The sequence below is a fragment of the Hibiscus syriacus genome, unplaced genomic scaffold, assembly GCF_006381635.1.
Source record: "Hibiscus syriacus cultivar Baekdansim isolate YM2019G1 unplaced genomic scaffold, ASM638163v2 tig00008146_pilon, whole genome shotgun sequence".
Taxonomy (NCBI): domain Eukaryota; kingdom Viridiplantae; phylum Streptophyta; class Magnoliopsida; order Malvales; family Malvaceae; genus Hibiscus; species Hibiscus syriacus.
Genome location: NW_024062154.1, coordinates 821465 through 840898, shown reverse-complemented (window position 1 = coordinate 840898; position 19434 = coordinate 821465). Strand labels below are relative to the sequence as shown.

Sequence of the window (19434 nt, the reverse complement as noted above, 5' to 3'; positions counted from 1 at the left end):
TTTGACCATTGGAATACGCCTATTCCGAAGGACTCGCTCTTCCCTCTCTAAAACCTGAACAGGCTCCTCCTCATATGACAAATCAGGTCTCAGCTCTACCTCATCAACCTGAATGATGTGATCTGGATCTGGACGGTATCGCCTCAACATAGAAACATGAAAAACATCATGAATACGACTGAGCTGGGAAGGCAACTCAAGCTGATAAGCAACAGGTCCAACTTTCTTCAGAATACGATACGGCCCAATAAATCGCGGACTCAGTTTACCTTTACGTCCAAATCTCAATACCTTCTTCCATGGAGATACCTTGAGAAAAACCTGATCTTCAACCTCAAACTCGATATCCTTACGTCGCTTATCTACGTATGACTTCTGCCTATCAAATGCCTCTCTTAAACGATCACAGATCAGTCTGACAGTATCTTCAGTCTCTCGAACCAAATCTGGACCCAAAGTTTTTCTATCATGTAACTCTGTCCAACATATAGGAGTACGACATCTACGGCCATACAGAGCCTCGTACGGTGCCATGCGAATACTCGCCTGATAACTATTATTGTAAGCAAACTCAGCTAACGGCAAGAAATCTTCCCAACTACCACGAAAATCAATCACACAACCCCGTAATATATCCTCCAACACCTGAATCACTCGCTCAGACTGTCCATCAGTTTGAGGATGAAAAGCTGTACTGAAATTCAAACGAGTACCCAGAGCCTCGTGCAAAGCTTTCCAGAACCTAGAAGTGAATCTCGGATCTCGATCAGATATGATAGACAACGGAACACCATGAAGTCTAACGATCTCATAAATGTATAACTTAGCCAGTTTATCCAGAGAATAATTAACCCGAATAGGGATAAAGTGCGCTGACTTGGTGAGTCGATCAACAATCACCCAGATAGAATCCTTTTTGGAAGGAGTTAGAGGAAGACCAGTAACGAAGTCCATCGTAATACGCTCCCATTTCCACTCAGGAATCTTAATTGACTGTAATAATCCAGACGGATGCTGGTGCTCTGCCTTAACCTGCTGACAAGTCAAACACCTTGCCACAAAATCTGAAATATTCTTCTTCATACCAGTCCAAAAGTAGCGCTCTTTGAGATTATTGTACATTTTGTCCCCACCAGGATGCATAGCATAAAGACTACTATGAGCCTCCTGAAGAATAACCCGTTTCAACTCATCATCTTTAGGAACGCAGTAACGACCGTGAAAACACAAAATACCATCCTGATCCACAGTATACTCCGAACTCGATCCTTGCTTAACTTGTTCAATAATGGGAAGCAACGAGTTATCAAGAAGTTGTTTAGCCTTAATCTCCTCGGCCAAAGTAGGTTTAACCTGTAACTCTGCTAACAAACTATTATCATCAAATAAGCTCAAGTTGGCAAATAAGGCTCTGAGGTCTGATATCGCCGTACGGCTCAAGGCGTCTGCCACTACATTAGCCTTCCCTGGATGATATTCTATCTCAAAATCATAGTCCTTTAAAATCTCCAACCAGCGACGCTGTCTCAAATTTAATTCTTTCTGAGTAAGCAGATACTTCAGACTCTTATGATCAGTATAGATATAACACTTTTCTCCGTAGAGGTAGTGTCTCCAGATCTTTAAAGCAAAAACCACCGCAGCTAATTCCAGATCGTGAGTAGGATAATTACGCTCATGCGACCTTAACTGACGTGACGCATAAGTGACAACCTTCTTCTCTTGCATCAAAACACATCCTAATCCAGAATGAGAAGCATCACTGTAGACAGAAAAATCCTTCCCAGATTCAGGCTGAATCAACACTGGGGCTTGAGTTAAAACAGTCTTCAATTTCTCAAAGCTAGCTTGTTGGTCCTCAGACCAGACAAATGGAACGTCTTTCCTCAATAGTTTCGTCAAAGGAGCTGCAATAAGGGAGAACCCCTCAACGAAACGACGGTAGTAACCAGCTAAGCCCAAGAAACTACGGATCTCAGAGACGTTTATGGGTTGCTTCCAGTTCATAATAGCCTCCACTTTGCTCGGATCCACCTGAATACCATCAACAGAGACGATATGTCCAAGAAAAGTCACTTCGCTGAGCCAGAACTCATACTTGCTCAACTTAGCGTATAGCTTATTCTCCCTTAGAGTCTGAAGAACAATTCTTAAATGCTCCTCATGTTCTACTTCACTTCTAGAATACACCAGTATATCATCAATGAATACAACTACAAACTGGTCCAAATAAGGTCGAAACACTCTATGCATCAGATCCATAAAAGCAGCAGGGGCATTAGTTAACCCGAATGACATCACTAAAAACTCATAATGCCCATATCGAGTACGGAAAGCAGTCTTCGGAATATCTGAATCTTTCACTTTAAGTTGATAATAACCAGATCTTAAGTCTATCTTTGAAAAGATAGAAGCCCCTCGAAATTGGTCAAATAGATCGTCGATTCTGGGCAGAGGATATTTATTTTTAACAGTGAGCTTATTTAGTTTTCTATAATCAATACAGAGTCTCAATGTCCCATCTTTCTTCTTGACAAAGAGAACTGGAGCTCCCCACGGTGATACACTGGGTCGGATAAATCCCCTGTCCAACAACTCCTGGAGTTGGATTTTCAGTTCTTTAAGCTCCTTTGGGGCCATACGATAAGGAGCCATTGAAACCGGGGTGGAACCAGAATAGACTTCAATCACAAACTCGACTTCTCTATCTGCAGGTAATCCAGGCAACTCCTCGGGAAAAACATCGGGAAATTCCTTGACAATTCGGATGCCTTCAATATCGGATTGCGATCTCCTAGTGTCCAAAATATAAGCAAGAAACGCCTCGGAACCCTTCCTGATCATCTTCTCCGCTACTAAAGCAGACACAACATTCGTCAGAAATCCACGTCGTTCCCCGATCATTACAATCTTTTAATTATCTGAGGTCTTCAGAACAGCTCTCTTAGTCTCAAAATCAATATTTACTCGATGTTTGTCCAACCAATCTACACCGAGAATCAAATCGAACTCTTTAAAGGGTAACTCCATCAGGTCAGCCAGAAAAATCTCCCCATTGATCTCTATAGGGCACTCTCTAAAAATACGATCCAACACGATGGATTGGCCTAAGGGACTTTGAACTATCACTGAACGCTCAGTATTCTCAACAGGAATATTTAGACCCTCAGAAACGGAATGTGATACATAGGAATTTGTAGAGCCACTATCAAACAATGCAAAGTATGGAACTGAATGAATAGTAACAGTACCTGCAGTCACATTTGGCCCATTACGATCTTGTCAAAGTCTAGCAGTGTAAACCAATGCAGGTTGTCTGGCCTCAGATCTGACTTGACCCTACTCTGAGATGCTCGGACCCTATTAACTGATCCAGGTGCTCTCTCCTTAGTACGACCACCCGCAGGAGTCTGAACAGTACTCTGAGTACGAGCGGGAGTACGAGCTGGTGTCTGAACTGTAGAAACTGACACTGTGCAATCCCTTATAATATGGTCACTAGAACCACATCTAAAACATGTGCCCAATTTTCTTCTGCATTCCCCAAGATGATGTTTCCCACAGTAATCACATGTCTGCAAAGGTTGCAACCCAGAAGATCCACCATGTCTAGTAGACTGAAAAGTTGAAGCACCAGATGCAACAGGTCTGACACTCGCACCGCCTCTCTGAAAGGAATCACCCCTGCCTCTCTTACTAGGATGTGCAGAAGAATTAACAGAACCAGAAGGCCTCCTGAATCGGGGTTGAGCTCGATCACTATCTCTCCTGTGCTCCATACCCAGTCGCTCTATTTCCTCAGCAGTCTTGGCTATCTCAACCAAAGCATCAAAATTCCTCTCTCGGTGAGTAGCGACTCGACTCCTGATTTCATACCTGAGTCCATTCTCGAACCTCAAGCATCGATCTGTCTCAGTATCCACAAGTCCAGGAGCATATCGGCTTAATCGGATAAATTCAACCTCATAATCCATAACAGACATATTACCCTGCTCCAGATTCTGAAACTCCTGGCGTCGCTCCTGCAGATATCTCTCTCCGATGTAGCGACTTCGGAAGCGCGTCTTGAAAAGATCCCATGTTAATTGGTTCCTCGGAATACTACCAGAAATGGATTGCCACCATCTGAAGCTTTCTTTCTTCAACATAGTTAGGGCCCCCTTTATCTTTTGCTCAGGTCTGAGGTCCATCTCATCCATAATCCTCTCTGTGTCCTCCAGCCAATACTCAGCGTCTGTCGGAGGTCCACCAGTAATACCCTCAAATGGTACTACACCAGCAGCAACCAGAGAATTTGAAATCTCCACTGCAGTCATGTTACTAGGGGCTCTAGCAGCTCTCTGAAACATGCGGAAGATAGCTCTATTAATGACGTCTTCATTCATCTCAGTATCCTCATCTTCAGTGACGGGAGGGTCTCTCACGGGAGTAAACTGATCATCATGAGAAAGAGTCGGATCTACTTGCGGAACAGAAGGATCACGTGCTGACATCGGATCGTCTATCGTAACAGAAGGTCGAGTGACTCGCCCTCTACCACGTCCACGTCCTGTCCTACGACCTCTAGCAGCATTCATCGTTGGATCTATAAGGCTCTACAGAAAAAATTTGAAACATGTGTCAGATTAGCATCAGGGATCTCGAGAAAACTTTAAATCATAACATAAGGTGACATTTTTTTTAAATCCAAAATTTAGGACTCATATACAGTCCGAGTATTTAAAACTGAAAGCTCTGATACCACCAAATGTAACCCCTAGACCCGGTCTGTGAGTTAGACTCAAACCTAAGTGGTCACATATCCCATTCAGAGTTTTTTTTTATATCTTACAATACATTATATTAATAATACAGATATGTCCAAAATTATAGCAAATACATGTCACCAAACATAACTGAAAAACATATAGAAATATATGTTCGTACAAAATAAGTAGTTGATTTCCACTGATGCCAAATCTGCTAGCTTACTGTCTGCTACTATCTGAAAAAGGGTAAAAACTACAGAATGAGCTAAAAAGCTCAGTGTCCTCCATACAGTATATAAGAAAAATATACAGATAAAATCTTTCAATGAAATCGGTTTATGCAATATGTTTTTATTTTTATTTTTAAAACATGAACACTACCCCCATCCGTTCACATCATAGTTGTGTAGGTTCCCCAGAACCATACACCCAACCGCACATGCCATTTAGACCCTGAGCACAAAGCCGAGAAGTCTGCAGATAATCTTCCTTCAACAATACCCCCTCAAATGACAATGAATGTATTCAATTGAAAACAATGATTAATCACTTAAAACATAACAAATATTTCATACTTAGAAACCATATGCAGAAATACGGAAATCAGAATTCAAATCAATAATTCAGATATCAGATAAGCAGATCTCAGAAATCGGTATGAAATACCTTAATTCAGAAATTATATCAGAATATACAGCAAATCAAATATCAAATACTCAGTATTCAGATAAATTATTTAAATTAGTAATATAATACTGTTAGGAAACACACCTGTAACAGTCTGGGAAATCAGATAGGGAAGCCTATTACTGGGTATGTCGATCACGTTCTGCTGCAGCGCTAGACCCTACGAATTGAAAAATCCATATTGGAATCCTAATATAAATAATCTAAATATTATTTAAATAATATACGGAAACCTACGGGTAATTCTCGTAGTACGTGGTTCAGGCTGATCTAACGAACGGATAATACCGGACCTAATTAATCCTTGCTCAGGTGAAACACGAGTACCTTCATAAAATATTTTATTGAAAAAAAATCATTGACCAAATCTCATTTAAATAATCAAAATATTAAAATATTAAGCCTTTTGGGTTTACAAGCTCGATTCGGGAATTTCGGGTCAGAATTTGAAAAAACGGACTTCGGAATCAAATTCAGGACGTCGAAAAATATAAAGTATGACCTTCCGAAATTTCGAATTCTCTGTCAAAATTAAAGTCAACGGGGTTGACTGATGATTTGGAGACTTTCGGGTTTGAATTTAGCAAAACGGACCCCAAAAATGGATTCGGGACGTCAAAAACTATCAGGATAGGTATTCTTGGTCGAAAACAAAGGTCGTTTAATAGCTGGTCAAAGTCGGTCAAAGTTCTGGTCAAAGGAGGTCAACAAACTGTCAAACATTTTACACAAATAGCACCCTTTTAAAAAAATTACCAAAATAGCACCCATTTCGAATTAATTCCCAGAATAGCAAAAAACCGAATTAATTCCCAAAATAGCACGGTCAACGGGTCGGGTCGGGTCAACGGGTCAGGTAAACGGGTAAACCGGTCGTGACCGGTCAAAACCGGTTTTCAGCGTTCACTCGTCTGCGGTGGCGCGTGTGGGCGCGTGCGACGTCCTCCGGGGCTCTAAAAATCACGGAAAAATTTCTAAAAATTATTTTGAGCGATTTCGAGATACTTACAAAGATCGGTTCAAATTTTTGAACGGCGGAGAGCTCGATTTCGACTCGGCCGAATCTTTGACTGATCCACCTCCCCACGCGCCGCCGTCAACGGAGATCGAGGATGACACCGGCGGACTCGGAACGGCACAAGGAACACGATGGTGCGGGAGGTGTCGTAAAAGGAACAACGATCGGCGATGAATTTAGGATTTTCTAGGCGATTGAGCTTAAAAAAAACGTCGATGCTTTGACTTGAAATTCACGACGTTTGGCAGCGTTTCGCTTCAATTAAATTGAAGGGTTTGTTCCTCGCTTGATGATGAACACGATGGTGGTTTCAAAACTACGATCGAATTCGGACGGTGTCGGAATCGTCGTCGGAAGTTGAGGTAAGGAAATGGAAATTTGGGAGGAATTGGGTTCTGATTTTCAGAACCCAATTCACGCATATATCATATATATAAACCAAATACCTAACTTTTTTGGGTAAATTCAGGGCTTGGTCCCTGAATTTTCTTTAACTCTAAAACAAGCTACAAGTTTTAAAATCTTTCAGTTTAGTCCCTAAAAATTACCAATTTTCACAATTAAATCTTCAATTCTATTTAACTATTATTTTGATATTATCGGGTTGTTACAGAAAAGGGCTACCTACCAACAAAACACCTTCGAGTTCGATTACACTCAGCTCAAAGGAACATTATTTGCAGCATAGCTCAAGGTAAGAAGGGCTATCTTCCAAAAAAAGACCTTCGAGTTCGATTACACTCAGCTCAAAGGCACATCATTTGTAGCATAGCTCAAGGTAAGAAGGGTTATTTGCCAACAAAAGACCTTCGAGTTCGATTACACTCATCTCAAATGCACATCATTTGTAGCATATCAAAAGGAAAGAAGGGCTATCTGCCAACAAAAGACCTTCGAGTTCGATTACACTCAGCTCAAAGGCACATCATTTGCAGCATATCACAAGGCAAGAAGGGTTATCTTCCAACAAATGACCTTCGAGTTCGATTACACTCAGGTCAAAGGCACATCATTTGCAGTATATCTCAAGGCAAGAAGGGTTATCTGCCAACAAAAGACCTTCGAGTTCGATTACACTCAGCTCAAAGGCACATCATTTGCAGCATATCTCAAGCCATGAAGGGTTATCTGCCAACAAAAAACCTTCGAGTTCGATTACATTCAACTCAAAGACACATCATTTGCAGCATAACTCAAGGCAAGAAGGGCTATCTGCCAACAAAAGACCTTTGAGTTCGATTACACTCAACTCAAAGGCACATCATTTACAGCATATCTCAAGGCAAGAAAGGTTATCTGCCAACAAAAGTCCTTCGAGTTTGATTATACTCAGCTAAAAAGAACATCATTTGCAGCATAACTCAAGGCAAGAAGGGTTATCTGCCAACAAAAGACCTTCGATTTCTATTACGCTCAGCTCAAAGGCACATCATTTGCAGTATAGCTCAAGGCAAGAAGGGCTATCTGCCAACAGAAGACCTTCGAGTTCGATTACACTCAGCTCAAAGAAACATTATTTGCAGCATATCTCAAGGCAAGAATGGTTATCTGCCAACAAAAGACCTTCGAGTTCGATTACATTCAGCTCAAAGGCATATCAAATTTATAGCATAACTCAATGTGAGAAGGGTTATCTGTCATCAAAGACCTTCTCGATTACATTCAACTCAGAGGCAAATCAAATTTATAGCATAACTCAAGGTGAGAAGGGTTATTTGTCATCAAAGACCTTCGAGTTCGATTACATTCAACTCAGAGGCAAATCAAATTTACAGCATAGCTCAAAGAAAGAAGGGTTATCTGTCAACAAAATTGTCGAGTTCGATTACATTCAACTCAGAGGCAAATTAAATTTACAACATAGCTCAAGGCAAGAAGGGTTATATGTCAATAAAATTGTCGAGTTCGGTTCCATTCAGCTCGATGACACATCAATCACACTACTTTCCGGTTGCAGGTCAAGGTTTTCAAGTCGAAAAGAAGACCAGGGTTAGTCGTGCCTTAGTGACAAGAAACCTTTTTCTGGCAGCATAACTTAAGTCGAGAAAGGCTATCTGTCAACGAATATTTCTGAGTTTGATTTTGAGAGACTATCAACCACATGGTGGAGTCAAGGAACTATTTTTTAGTCAAATTTTTAAACCAATGTCTTTAAACCGTGAAGAAAACCGAAGGTGACTACAATTTGGCAACGAGAAGTCACATTCCAATTCAAATTCCGAACTACGACTTCCATTCCATATCATTTCAAGATAGACTTGACTTCGCGACGGAGAGTCATCCACAATTAAATTCGACAAGGAGTTATTCTTAATTGAAATATCAGAGCCAATTTTCAACTCCACCGAAGGAAAATTAGTGTCTTTTTATCTTTGTCATATTTTTTGTTCCACGAAAAATGACAAAGAGGGGCAGCTGTAGGCACTAATTTTTCACCACCAAAATCTCAACCCACCTCCCCCGATTCTCGGCACAGTCAACAACCATAACCCAACAAACACAGTGTTTCAGTCCAAACAAAACTCTAAACAGCACCTAAAAATAGAGTTTTGAAACATTATATATAAAGGGGAAGAACACAAGGAAAGGAGGCATCAGTTTTGAAAGCAACACATAATAATCGAAAAGAAATACGGGGGGAAAAAGTACAGTAGAAAGATACGGGGGAAACAGATTCGAAAAAGAAAGATAGCGACTTTTACCATTCGGCTGGAGTTCTTCACCGACGACAGAGACTTCCGTTCAAAGATCCCAATGGTGAAACGGGAGAAAGAAAGGTGGTGAACAACATATTTTAAAATCGGGATGATCCGACGGCTAGAAGTGACAGATCGGAGTGAAAGAAGCATGATAGTTTTGACATTTTCAGGACCAATGATGCACTTTCTGGTAAAACGAACCCTGTACCCAAACTCCTCTTGCTGAGAAGAAGCGTTCGGTGTAGTTTGGTCACTGTTGGAGAATAACGGCGACGGACGAAGGTCCTTCTGTTTCCGGCGAGAAAACAACGAAGCGCTCACCCTCCTTTTTTTAGTCTCGGTAACAAATGAAATTTGTTTTCTTTTTTCGTTTTAAAATGAAATGTGGTTTTAATCTGACATAGCAAGTGGAGCCCACCAATTGTATTATATTGGGAAAACTACTTATTTGGTCACTTGACATTTGATGAATTATGTTAGCTTTATTTTTCCTTTAAGTTTGGCACTATATTATGCATACAATTCATTATGGTCCTAGAACTTTAATTTTAAATTGAATCCTTAGATTTAGATTTCAATTATTTTAGTCCTGATTTAGATTATTTTATCTAGTATCGTTTTCTTTATTATTATTTTTAAAACTTTTTTTCATTTTTTTATTTCTCTTTTTACATTTCTTATATATATATACATTTTTTATTTTTTTATTTTATTTACTTTATTATTTTTTTATATTTTTTTCTTAATCCAACATTTTTTCCTTTTTTTCTCTTTGGTTTACTAAAATATTTATTTATTTATTTCTATTTTACAATCTAAAATCTTTTTGACTTGTTAAGGGAAATTTAGTCGATCAAAGGTAAGTAATTCGAATCGAGTTTTTAAATTTTAATTTTAATTTCAAATTTTCATAATTAAGATAACCGACAAATTAATTGGTACCGAAAGGACAGTACAAGGGTGTTAATCTTTTCTTGATTGTAACCGACTCCCTAATTCGACACATTTCTGGTAAAACATAGATCATGTAAGATGGTGTCCAATCCACCTAATTGTTTTTAAATGATCGGTGGTGACTCTAATCCAATCATTTCAAGTCGAAGCCCAATTCCGGGGCCCAACCGAAAGACGGCCGCGACACTAAGAAACACTAGGAATTCTTTATCAACAATGGATTCATTGCCTCCATTAGAGCCAACTTCAAGAATTCAATAGTCTTTTTAAGCTCTTCATTGTCAAACCACGTTCATTTCGAGTTCCCATCAAGAAAAGCTAGATCATTACGATGGATCCATGCTGGATATTTTATCACCTTTTTTTTGGGGAAGATGAAGCTATCGAAACGACATAAAAGATAGGTTTGGGGGAAGAAAACACATTGAGGGGTAAATTGATATTTTATCCCTGAATTATTCCGGGTTTATAAAAAGACCATGATTAATAATTTATCTAAACTTTAAGTGTTCAAATAAAAATTAAAACATTTTACTAACGTGCCACATTATCAAAATAACAAAAGTTAACGTCACAGTGATCACATCATCAAAATAACATAAGTTAACATCACAGTGACCACATCTTAATTAAAACGAAACAAAAGTGACCACATCTTAATTAAAACGAAACAAAAGTGACTACGAATTAAATTTTTTGAATTGAGTGACCATACGTTTATAAAAATGAAACTAGAGTGACCAACTCTATAGTTTACCCTTTAACAAAAAAATATAATTATATAAAAAAATAAAATTTAATTTTAATTAATGGCTAATATAAAATAAATCCTTATACTTTTTAATATTTACATCATAAAGATAAATTTGCTTGTGGTACATTTTTAGTACATCATTTTAGTGGTATATTGTGGTACACGACAAACCTGTAAAATCTTCCATATAAGTATAATATTATTAAAAGAAATAAATAAAATATTAAATATATCACAAACATTTAAAATTAATAGATAAAGTAATTGATATATAAAATAGACAAACAAATATAAAACGAAATACAGGGAATGGGTAAGAGATTCGGTGGAGTTGGAATTTCAAATTCATCTATGGGTTAATAAGATGAAAGGTCTCCAAAGTTTTTAGAACTTTTAAAATTGTCCCCAAAATTTATAAGGTTTCCCAAAAAAATCCATAACGGACATTTATTCAATCTAGTCCCAAATTTAAAATCAAAACAAATAAAAAATATAATTTATCAATACTAAAATATTAACCCCAATTTTGGAGTGTGACAAAACTATTTGATATATTATTTTTTATTGAATCTTCTTTTAAATATTAATAATTAAATAAGTTTACATGAATATTTATTACAATGTTAATCAAATAATGAAATTTTAATTGTAATGAAAATTCAATAAGATTACTTTTAATATAAAAATAAAAGTTAGTTTATGATTATTTTATTAAAATTTTGATATATACATATGAAAATTTATAATTAATTTGATTTCAATTTGATTATAATGAAATTTAGGATTAGTTAGGCATGTGTGACCACGTTATAATAAGAGTGAAAAATATATTAACGATCAGTGATTAAATGGGTGATTGTATTTTTAGAGGTTTTAGGTTCGAGCACTAGAAACTGTAAGGATGTTTGAGAATGTTTAGAACATATACTACCTTGTGATCACAATAAGTCAATAAGAAAAATAATTGATTAATATTTTAGGATGATCACATGATCCTATGTTAAAGATTGTATTGTATTAAGTTGTCGAATTCTTTTTTTTTTAGGTTGAACTTAATGGTATATTATATGTATATTATAAGATCAAAGTAAACTATATCATTTGAATCAACTAAATTTGTTATCATTTCTATTCAAGTGATTAAATCTGTTTAATTATGATTTTCATGATGAAATATATTATATATATGATTATTCTATGCTAGACTATATGATCATAACATACTACTCTTTTTATCCTACTAAATTTATTATCATTTAACTTTCATTGATTAAATTTATTTAATCTTAATCTTAATGATCAAACATATTATACGATAATGATATTAGACTACATGATCAACGTACACTACACCCAACCTACCGGTCATGTATTGGTCATGTACATTATACATGTACTAGTGATCAAATACATCATGTACACACTTATATATGTACTAATGATCATGTGCAAGTCATCATTATATTGCCATGTATATATAAAATGAAGTATACATATGACATATACAGATAAAGATATATACACCCCTCCCTGTCACCATAAATTGTAGAAGAATGTTTCAGCAAGAACCATGTCGTTTTCGCCAACCACCCTCGCTTGTTCATCGCGAAACACTTGGCTTACAACTACATTGGTCTTATCTCTTATGGCACTGCCATTATTGACCACATTTCACCAGGCTCGCTCAATGACAATTAAAATGCCACTGCGTTTGCACCATGGCAAAGAAAAAGACATTATTTGGAGAACACAACGTGAAATCAGTCACCCATAAAAATGCAAATCCTGCTTTCTAAATGAAAAATCCACTGGAAAGATAAAAGCTACATTGGCATTAACCTGCGAAAATATGGAACATCGTTCTGCCCGTATTTACAAATTTGAAGAGACATTGATGCAATACAAAATTTTCAGACAACTACAATTCCGAATTTACCTTCTAAGTAGTTGAGTAAAACTATTACATCCAGCTCAGCTGTGTAATACTTTGCAAAAATCCCTCTTCTTTAGAGATCCATCTTCCAAAAGCATTCTTACTACCTGGATCATGAGCTTTTTTTCTAGTGTACCAACTTCGGTCAGATACGGCTCAACGGTCACATTGGTTTTACCCTTTGACCCTGAGAGAATTCACAGGCTTCACTGAATGACGCCGGTCTAATTTCTGCTGGGGTTATGAAACAGTCCATTGACAGGCCTGGAACATTGAATGCCACTTCTTCAATTACCCATGCTTCCTCCATTCTGGTCCTAGTGTGACTCATTGCAGTTTCCCCAAAGCGGAAAAGGGTCACTACAGACTGACCTGAGTGAGCAATCATTACTCCCTCAACAGGTCTGTAATCCTCGAGGAATGAATTGATTGTTGTCTCCCAGTACACAGCAACACCCCCATTATTCTGAATTCTGGTCAAATGTGAATCTTCCAAGTGCACAAGAAGCCCCGTCTTCTGGCTGAAGTAGCCGAATAAAACATGTCTTATGATCTCCGCTGGTCCTTCACTCCTGGCCTTCAATGTTGCAGGATCCGCAGAAAGCTTGAGGGTAAAGCAGTCCTCCCCATTTACCTTCTTTTCCCCAATGCATCTTGCATGGCTAAACATGGTTGCTGTTGTTCTTGGATCAAGACCCTGCAACAAGAACAGATATTCAAATTTCAAGCTAAATGATTTCTCATGAAGAGGAAAGAACAGTGAGAGCAAGGACAGACGAAATTACCTGAAGGGCACGGCGAAGGGGTCTAACAGGCCCTTTAGCAGCATGTGCACCAAGCCAAGGAGTGTGCCTCCACACAAGCTTCCCGTTACACCCTGCATGAACCTTACTACCACCAAGTGCAAGTTCCACATACCACATGTCTGGATTCATTTGCCACAAGGCAAACCCGCCTGACTCCGCATCCTTGGAAGAATTCCGATTCTTTGTGACCTTGTTAGCCGTCTCAAACTCAGAAGCTATCATTCTCACCCTTCCCATAGCATATGCATTGTGGATCGAATTTTGAAGCTTTTGCCCACCAGATGCAGCAGTATACTGCTGTATTATGTATTGAGCAGATGAAGATTCCTGTAAAATTTTAAACAGAAACATGATACACAGAGATACCTCCAAGGAAACCCAGTCTTCAAAAGAGTGCTAAACAAATTCCTCCCTAAATTGAGCACCCCATACATGCTTAAAAAAAACCCACCTTAAGACTTGGACTGAAAATTATCAAGTAGAAAACAGGAAATTTTAAAACAGTTCTGATTGTAATCCCATCACATTCAACCTTTTTTTTCCCTTCTTTGATCAATAAATTAACGAAATACATAGCAGATTTAAACACAATGCAAAAGGTTACCCCTTTTTTTTTGGGTATTTAAAGCTATCCTATTTAACTAACTGTCAACATGCAGAGCTTACTCTTCATTAAAATCATGAATCTGCTGTTGTTATACTCTTTCTCGTCTTCTGGGATGAAAAGGGAAATCAAACCCAACATTAAAATCTTAGCAGAAGTGTTTAATAACCAAATTCTAGCTGCTTCAGTGAGAGCTTATTTAACTAATTAGATTTCCACCTGAAAAATAAAGCCTTTTAGACCAACCAATCAAATGCAGCACGAGAGAGAGAGAGAGAGAGAGAGAGAGAGAGGACTGACAATCGGTGTATCTTTAATGCTGAGGATAGGAAAAGGGTCCAAAGCGCTAACGTGCACCGGCGCCAGAGGCGCACCCAAGACACCGAGCAACAACCTCAAATCGGAGCGTTTACACGTTGAAGCTGAAACGGAAGGTGCGCGCGCTAGCTGGCCTTTCATCCACTGGGCCCACCTACCTTCCATCCTCGAATCTCCACCGTCGGTTCCATCGGGATCGGGACCTTCTTTCAACGGAGACAAAGCCTCCGCCGGCCTCAAGCTCCCGGACCTGAAAACCAAAGACTCCGGCTGCGACAGGCGGTGGCTGCCGTTGGTCCTCCTACCCCTCAGTAAGCTCGACATTGGTGAAGCACTTCTCGCCGGACTTTTGGCTCGCGAACGGCTCGGAGACAACCCCCTGACAACCGAAAAGAACCTATGTTTTCTTTCCATTTTTACGACCCAAAAATGAGAGGTTATCGTTAAGTTCCCGTCCCCTTTGAGGTCTTAAAGCACGAAATGAGCAGTCAAAAGGGTAAAAGAGAAGAAAGGAAGAACAATTTGAAAACAAAAGCAGGTTAAAAATACCGGAGAAAAAACAAATAGAGAAGGGCGTAATAAGAAGGAAACGTAATTTCAAGGGTTAATGTAAAAATAAGTGTCTAAATTATACTTAAAGTTAAATTTAGGTGTTTAAAGATTTTACGTTAAAAATATATGTTTAATATTTTTTTTTGTTACACTTTTAGATATTTAATATTTTCGACGTTTTATTTTTAGGCGTTTGGACTGTAACAACCGTTAAATATATCGAAATTTGACATGTGTTAAACACATAAATTTAAAAAAAAACACTTAAAATAAAAAATTATTTTAAAAAAAACCAATATTTTCTAAAATTACAAAAAGAAACTCAAAATCCCGAAAAATTCCAGTTTCAATCACTTATCACCGTTGATCATCACCAACGCTTCACCAAGTGAACCCCCATACTTCACATGATGATTGCAACGGAAAATCGACAATCATAACATAGAGAATCCCTTTAAGTCGATCGTGAAATCTTATATTTACACAGCCGTTGAGTATTCGTCCGGTCACGAAAATAAGGGGTTTCAATTGTTGGGTGATTGTCTGATCAGATAATATTGGGTGTTCGGTCGATTGACGATGTTAATGGTAGTCGACGGTGCTAAGGGATTAACATTAGGGTCCTAAAAGATTTTAGGTTTTTTTAAAAAAATTATAATTTTAAGGTTTTTAATTTAAATAAAAAAATTTATAGACGTGACACGTGTTATTTAACAGCCGAATTTAATGGTTGTTACAGTCCAAACACCTAAAAATGTAACGTTGAAAACATTAGGCACATATTTTTAACGAAAAATTCTTTAGGCATCTAAAGTTAACTTTGGATACACTTTAGACACTTATTTTTGCATTAAGCCTAATTTTAATATAAAGTAAAGTAAATAAATGATCACGACTGCAGGACACTGTTTTATTGAGTCTATCAATTATTAAAAGTTACGCAATGCTCCTTTAATTATAAAGTATTGCTTTGTTGAATCCCTTAATTATTAAAAATTTTCAAATTCATCCTTTTTATTTTAAAATATTAGCAGTCGTCTAAGTTGGACGTTAACATACTAACTGACATAAGATAAATCTGATCCCAAAACTGTTTGAGTTATATTTTGTGGATCGAGTCTTTGTTTACATTATATGATCGAGCTAGTGCTTAAAATATTATATCGTCGAGCCAGTGCTTGAAAACAATGGCAATACCAATAAACATCATTAAAATATGATTTTATCATATCCCGATCAACATGCTAACGTCTACCATAGAAGACCATCAATTTCTTAACGAAAAATAATGAGTTTGGAACATATAAATAATTGAGTGATTGTTTTGTAACTTTTAATAATCGGAGACTCAACAAAACAACGTTTTAAAATTGAAGGATTATTTTATATTTTCTAATAATCCAAAGACTCAACGAAGCGGTACTACATAATTGGAGGTCCTATTGTGTGCTTTACCTTTTAATATAGTAATAAAAGTAAAGCCGCAGGTCATTCCCGCCAGGCATCCCGGTTAGTTAGGTGTGTTTAGGGTTTACATTACGTTTCGTGGCGGCTATTTTTTTTTTTTTTAAAGCAAATTGAAAATCTCACGGGTTTTATTTTATTTTGGGACTGACAAAATAAAAAATAAGAAAAAAAAAAGTAATCTCGTAACGGAGAATGAAACGGAGAATCTGGGAGTTGTGAACAGAATTTGTGTGGGGAATGGTGCCGTCGTATTTATTTTTATATATAATGTTTGTATTTTAATATTAAAGTTTAATTTTCGTTTTGATTCAATTAACTTTTAGATTATATATCATGTTATATTTATTTTTATATATAATGTTATTTATATCATAAGAAAATTAAATGTGTATTATAATATACATATTAGAGAATTAAGTTGTTTACGTTTAAGTAAATTAATAAAATATGAAATTATGAAATATTTAATAAAAACATATACTTTCTCTAAGAAAAATAAAATTACATTAATTTAAATTAATTATTTACAAACACAAATATATTTGTTTATAACCTTAATTGTTTTAAAAAATGATTATAACCTTATTTGTTTATTCTTCCTAATATACCACACAACAAAATCCAAACATAACCAATTTGCTATATATATATTCCTTATTATTCTTTTGTCTAAAAATGGAATCACCAATTTATTATTTATTTAAATATTATCCATTCTTATGTTTTTCTCTCATCACGAACAAGAATAAACCGCAAGGATGCAGCCTGAAAATTTTAATCTTGATTAAATAAAAATAGTTTAAATAATTAGAACGGATACAAATATTAATTTAAATATTTAAAATAATAAAATGCTAATTTAAATAGTTTAAATATTTATTTTATTTAAAACAATTTTCTTTATTGATTATCCAACTTTGTAACTCTTAATATTTTATAATTTCGCACTCCCTAAAAATTTTAATATAAATTCTTAAGTTTCCACCCCTAAGGTAAATTCCTACTCATGTCTCTATCATGAAGGTAAATTTACTTATTCTATGCACGTTTTGTAAAAAATATTATATACTCATTAAATATCAAGTTAATACAAATTTTAGATTCTAGATTTATGGTTTGAATAAATTTAATCACGTAATTTTATTTGTAGATAAATATATTATTTATGTTTTGGGAGTAAAAACTAAATTAGAAAATATAAGAAGTACGTATATGTTAGAGTAAGTATGGAGTTAAACTACCATCTATGTTGCGTATGCTGCAAGTAATCTTGATTTAGTTGATAAACTACAAATACAGACAAATATCTTTAGGGGAAAAGAAAAACCTATATGAATAAAACACGACAACTCAACCTTTTCCTTTTGTCGAATATCATTTTATTTTTATGTATAGTATAAAAATAATCATTACATTATTTTAAATTATTTTTTTAAGTCTTGGGTTTTTAAAAATTACAAAACATGGATTCAATTTTTTATTTTAGTAGAAAATGAATATTGTACCATTATTGTCTTAAATTATAAATGTCAGGGTATTTTTACCATAAAATAAAATGAGAGGCGTTTTAGCCTAAAATAAAATATTGAGGGTCAAAGTAATTATTCTGTCAAATTTTAGGGGTTTTTTATTCAAAAATAAAATGTTGAGGGACCTTTACACATGATTAAAATATTGTGTGGAAGCATATATATATGAGAACTGTTAGTTAACACATGATTAACACTCTAAAATAGGGGTCTTTTTACCTAAAAATAAAATGTTGAGGACCAAAGTGAATACTATGTGTTAACTTTGTCTTTAATCAAACATTTGAATAATGGGCAAAATGACTATTTTAATAAACATTGAGTGGCTAATTCTGATATTATGCCTTTTTTTCCTTCTCACTTTTCTCTTTGTTCTATATTTGGTTAGAATGAGTAATGAAAGCATGAGCTTGGGTGGATTAGTTGAGCAACTTAACGAGGATAGGGAACCTTTTTACCCTAGCAGTTTCCATCTACATAGGCTGCCACACGGCATTTTAATCATGTGTTAACTTTTACATAATATCAAAATTATAAACGTTCTATTTTAAGATAAAAACGTCCCAATATTTATTTATATGATTATTATTTTAGTGTTAATCATGTGTTTTTAAAAATTATAAACATTTTATAAAATATGAATTAAATTATTTTAATATATTTTTTAACATTAAATTAAACTGTCATACAGTAAAAATATTTGTTTAGAGACATATGCTAACCGCAAAATGTTCGAATCCACAACAAAACATCTCCAACATGAACAAAATCCCATCATTTCCTGATTCGCTGCCAATAAAGTAGGATTCTTTTGTTCTGAATAATATCTCCCTTCGCCAATCATACACTGGTTTTTACATCATCATTTTATCACAGCTCTCAGCTCTGAACCAAAGCAATATTTTTTTCTGAAGGAAAGAGAAACTGTCATTGCAATTTACTGTGTTAGGTCGGGTTTGGAGAGCATCTAGATTTGGCATAACACCAAAAATAATGTTCCTCTTAGAATGAAGGATCTTGTTGCAATCATATTCATCTCTGATTTCGACTTCAATGTATGATTGTGTTTTATTCATTTATATATTCATCGATGATACTTGTTAAATTAGACAATGTTAGGTAATTTAAATTTGTATTTTATCTTGCGACAGTCTTAATATACGGTGAAAGAAAGACGTTATAGGTTTTGTTTTTATTTTTGTAACAAACCAGAAAAATATTACCTAAAACATTAATGTTTTTATAACATTTCCGGTAAAGTACCAAATAATAACAAAATTGGTAGAAAAAATAACAAAACCGATAGCGCTTTACCGGATATGTTAATAAAACCGGTAAAGCGTCCAATAATAACAAAATCGGTAG

General features: G+C 35.8%; 1 protein-coding gene across 1 annotated transcript; it reads right to left on the bottom strand.

Annotated features, from left to right (window-relative positions):
• Positions 1-12674: 12674 nt before the first annotated feature.
• Positions 12675-15024, bottom strand: LOC120202094. Its single transcript, XM_039202575.1, has 3 exons — positions 14504-15024; positions 13579-13926; positions 12675-13490 (listed from the first exon to the last, which is right to left on the bottom strand). Exons 1-3 carry the CDS (start codon positions 14933-14935, stop codon positions 12957-12959), a joined length of 1314 nt encoding a protein of 437 aa, XP_039058506.1. The 5' UTR covers positions 14936-15024; the 3' UTR covers positions 12675-12956.
• Between the last annotated feature and the right edge of the window lie 4410 nt (positions 15025-19434).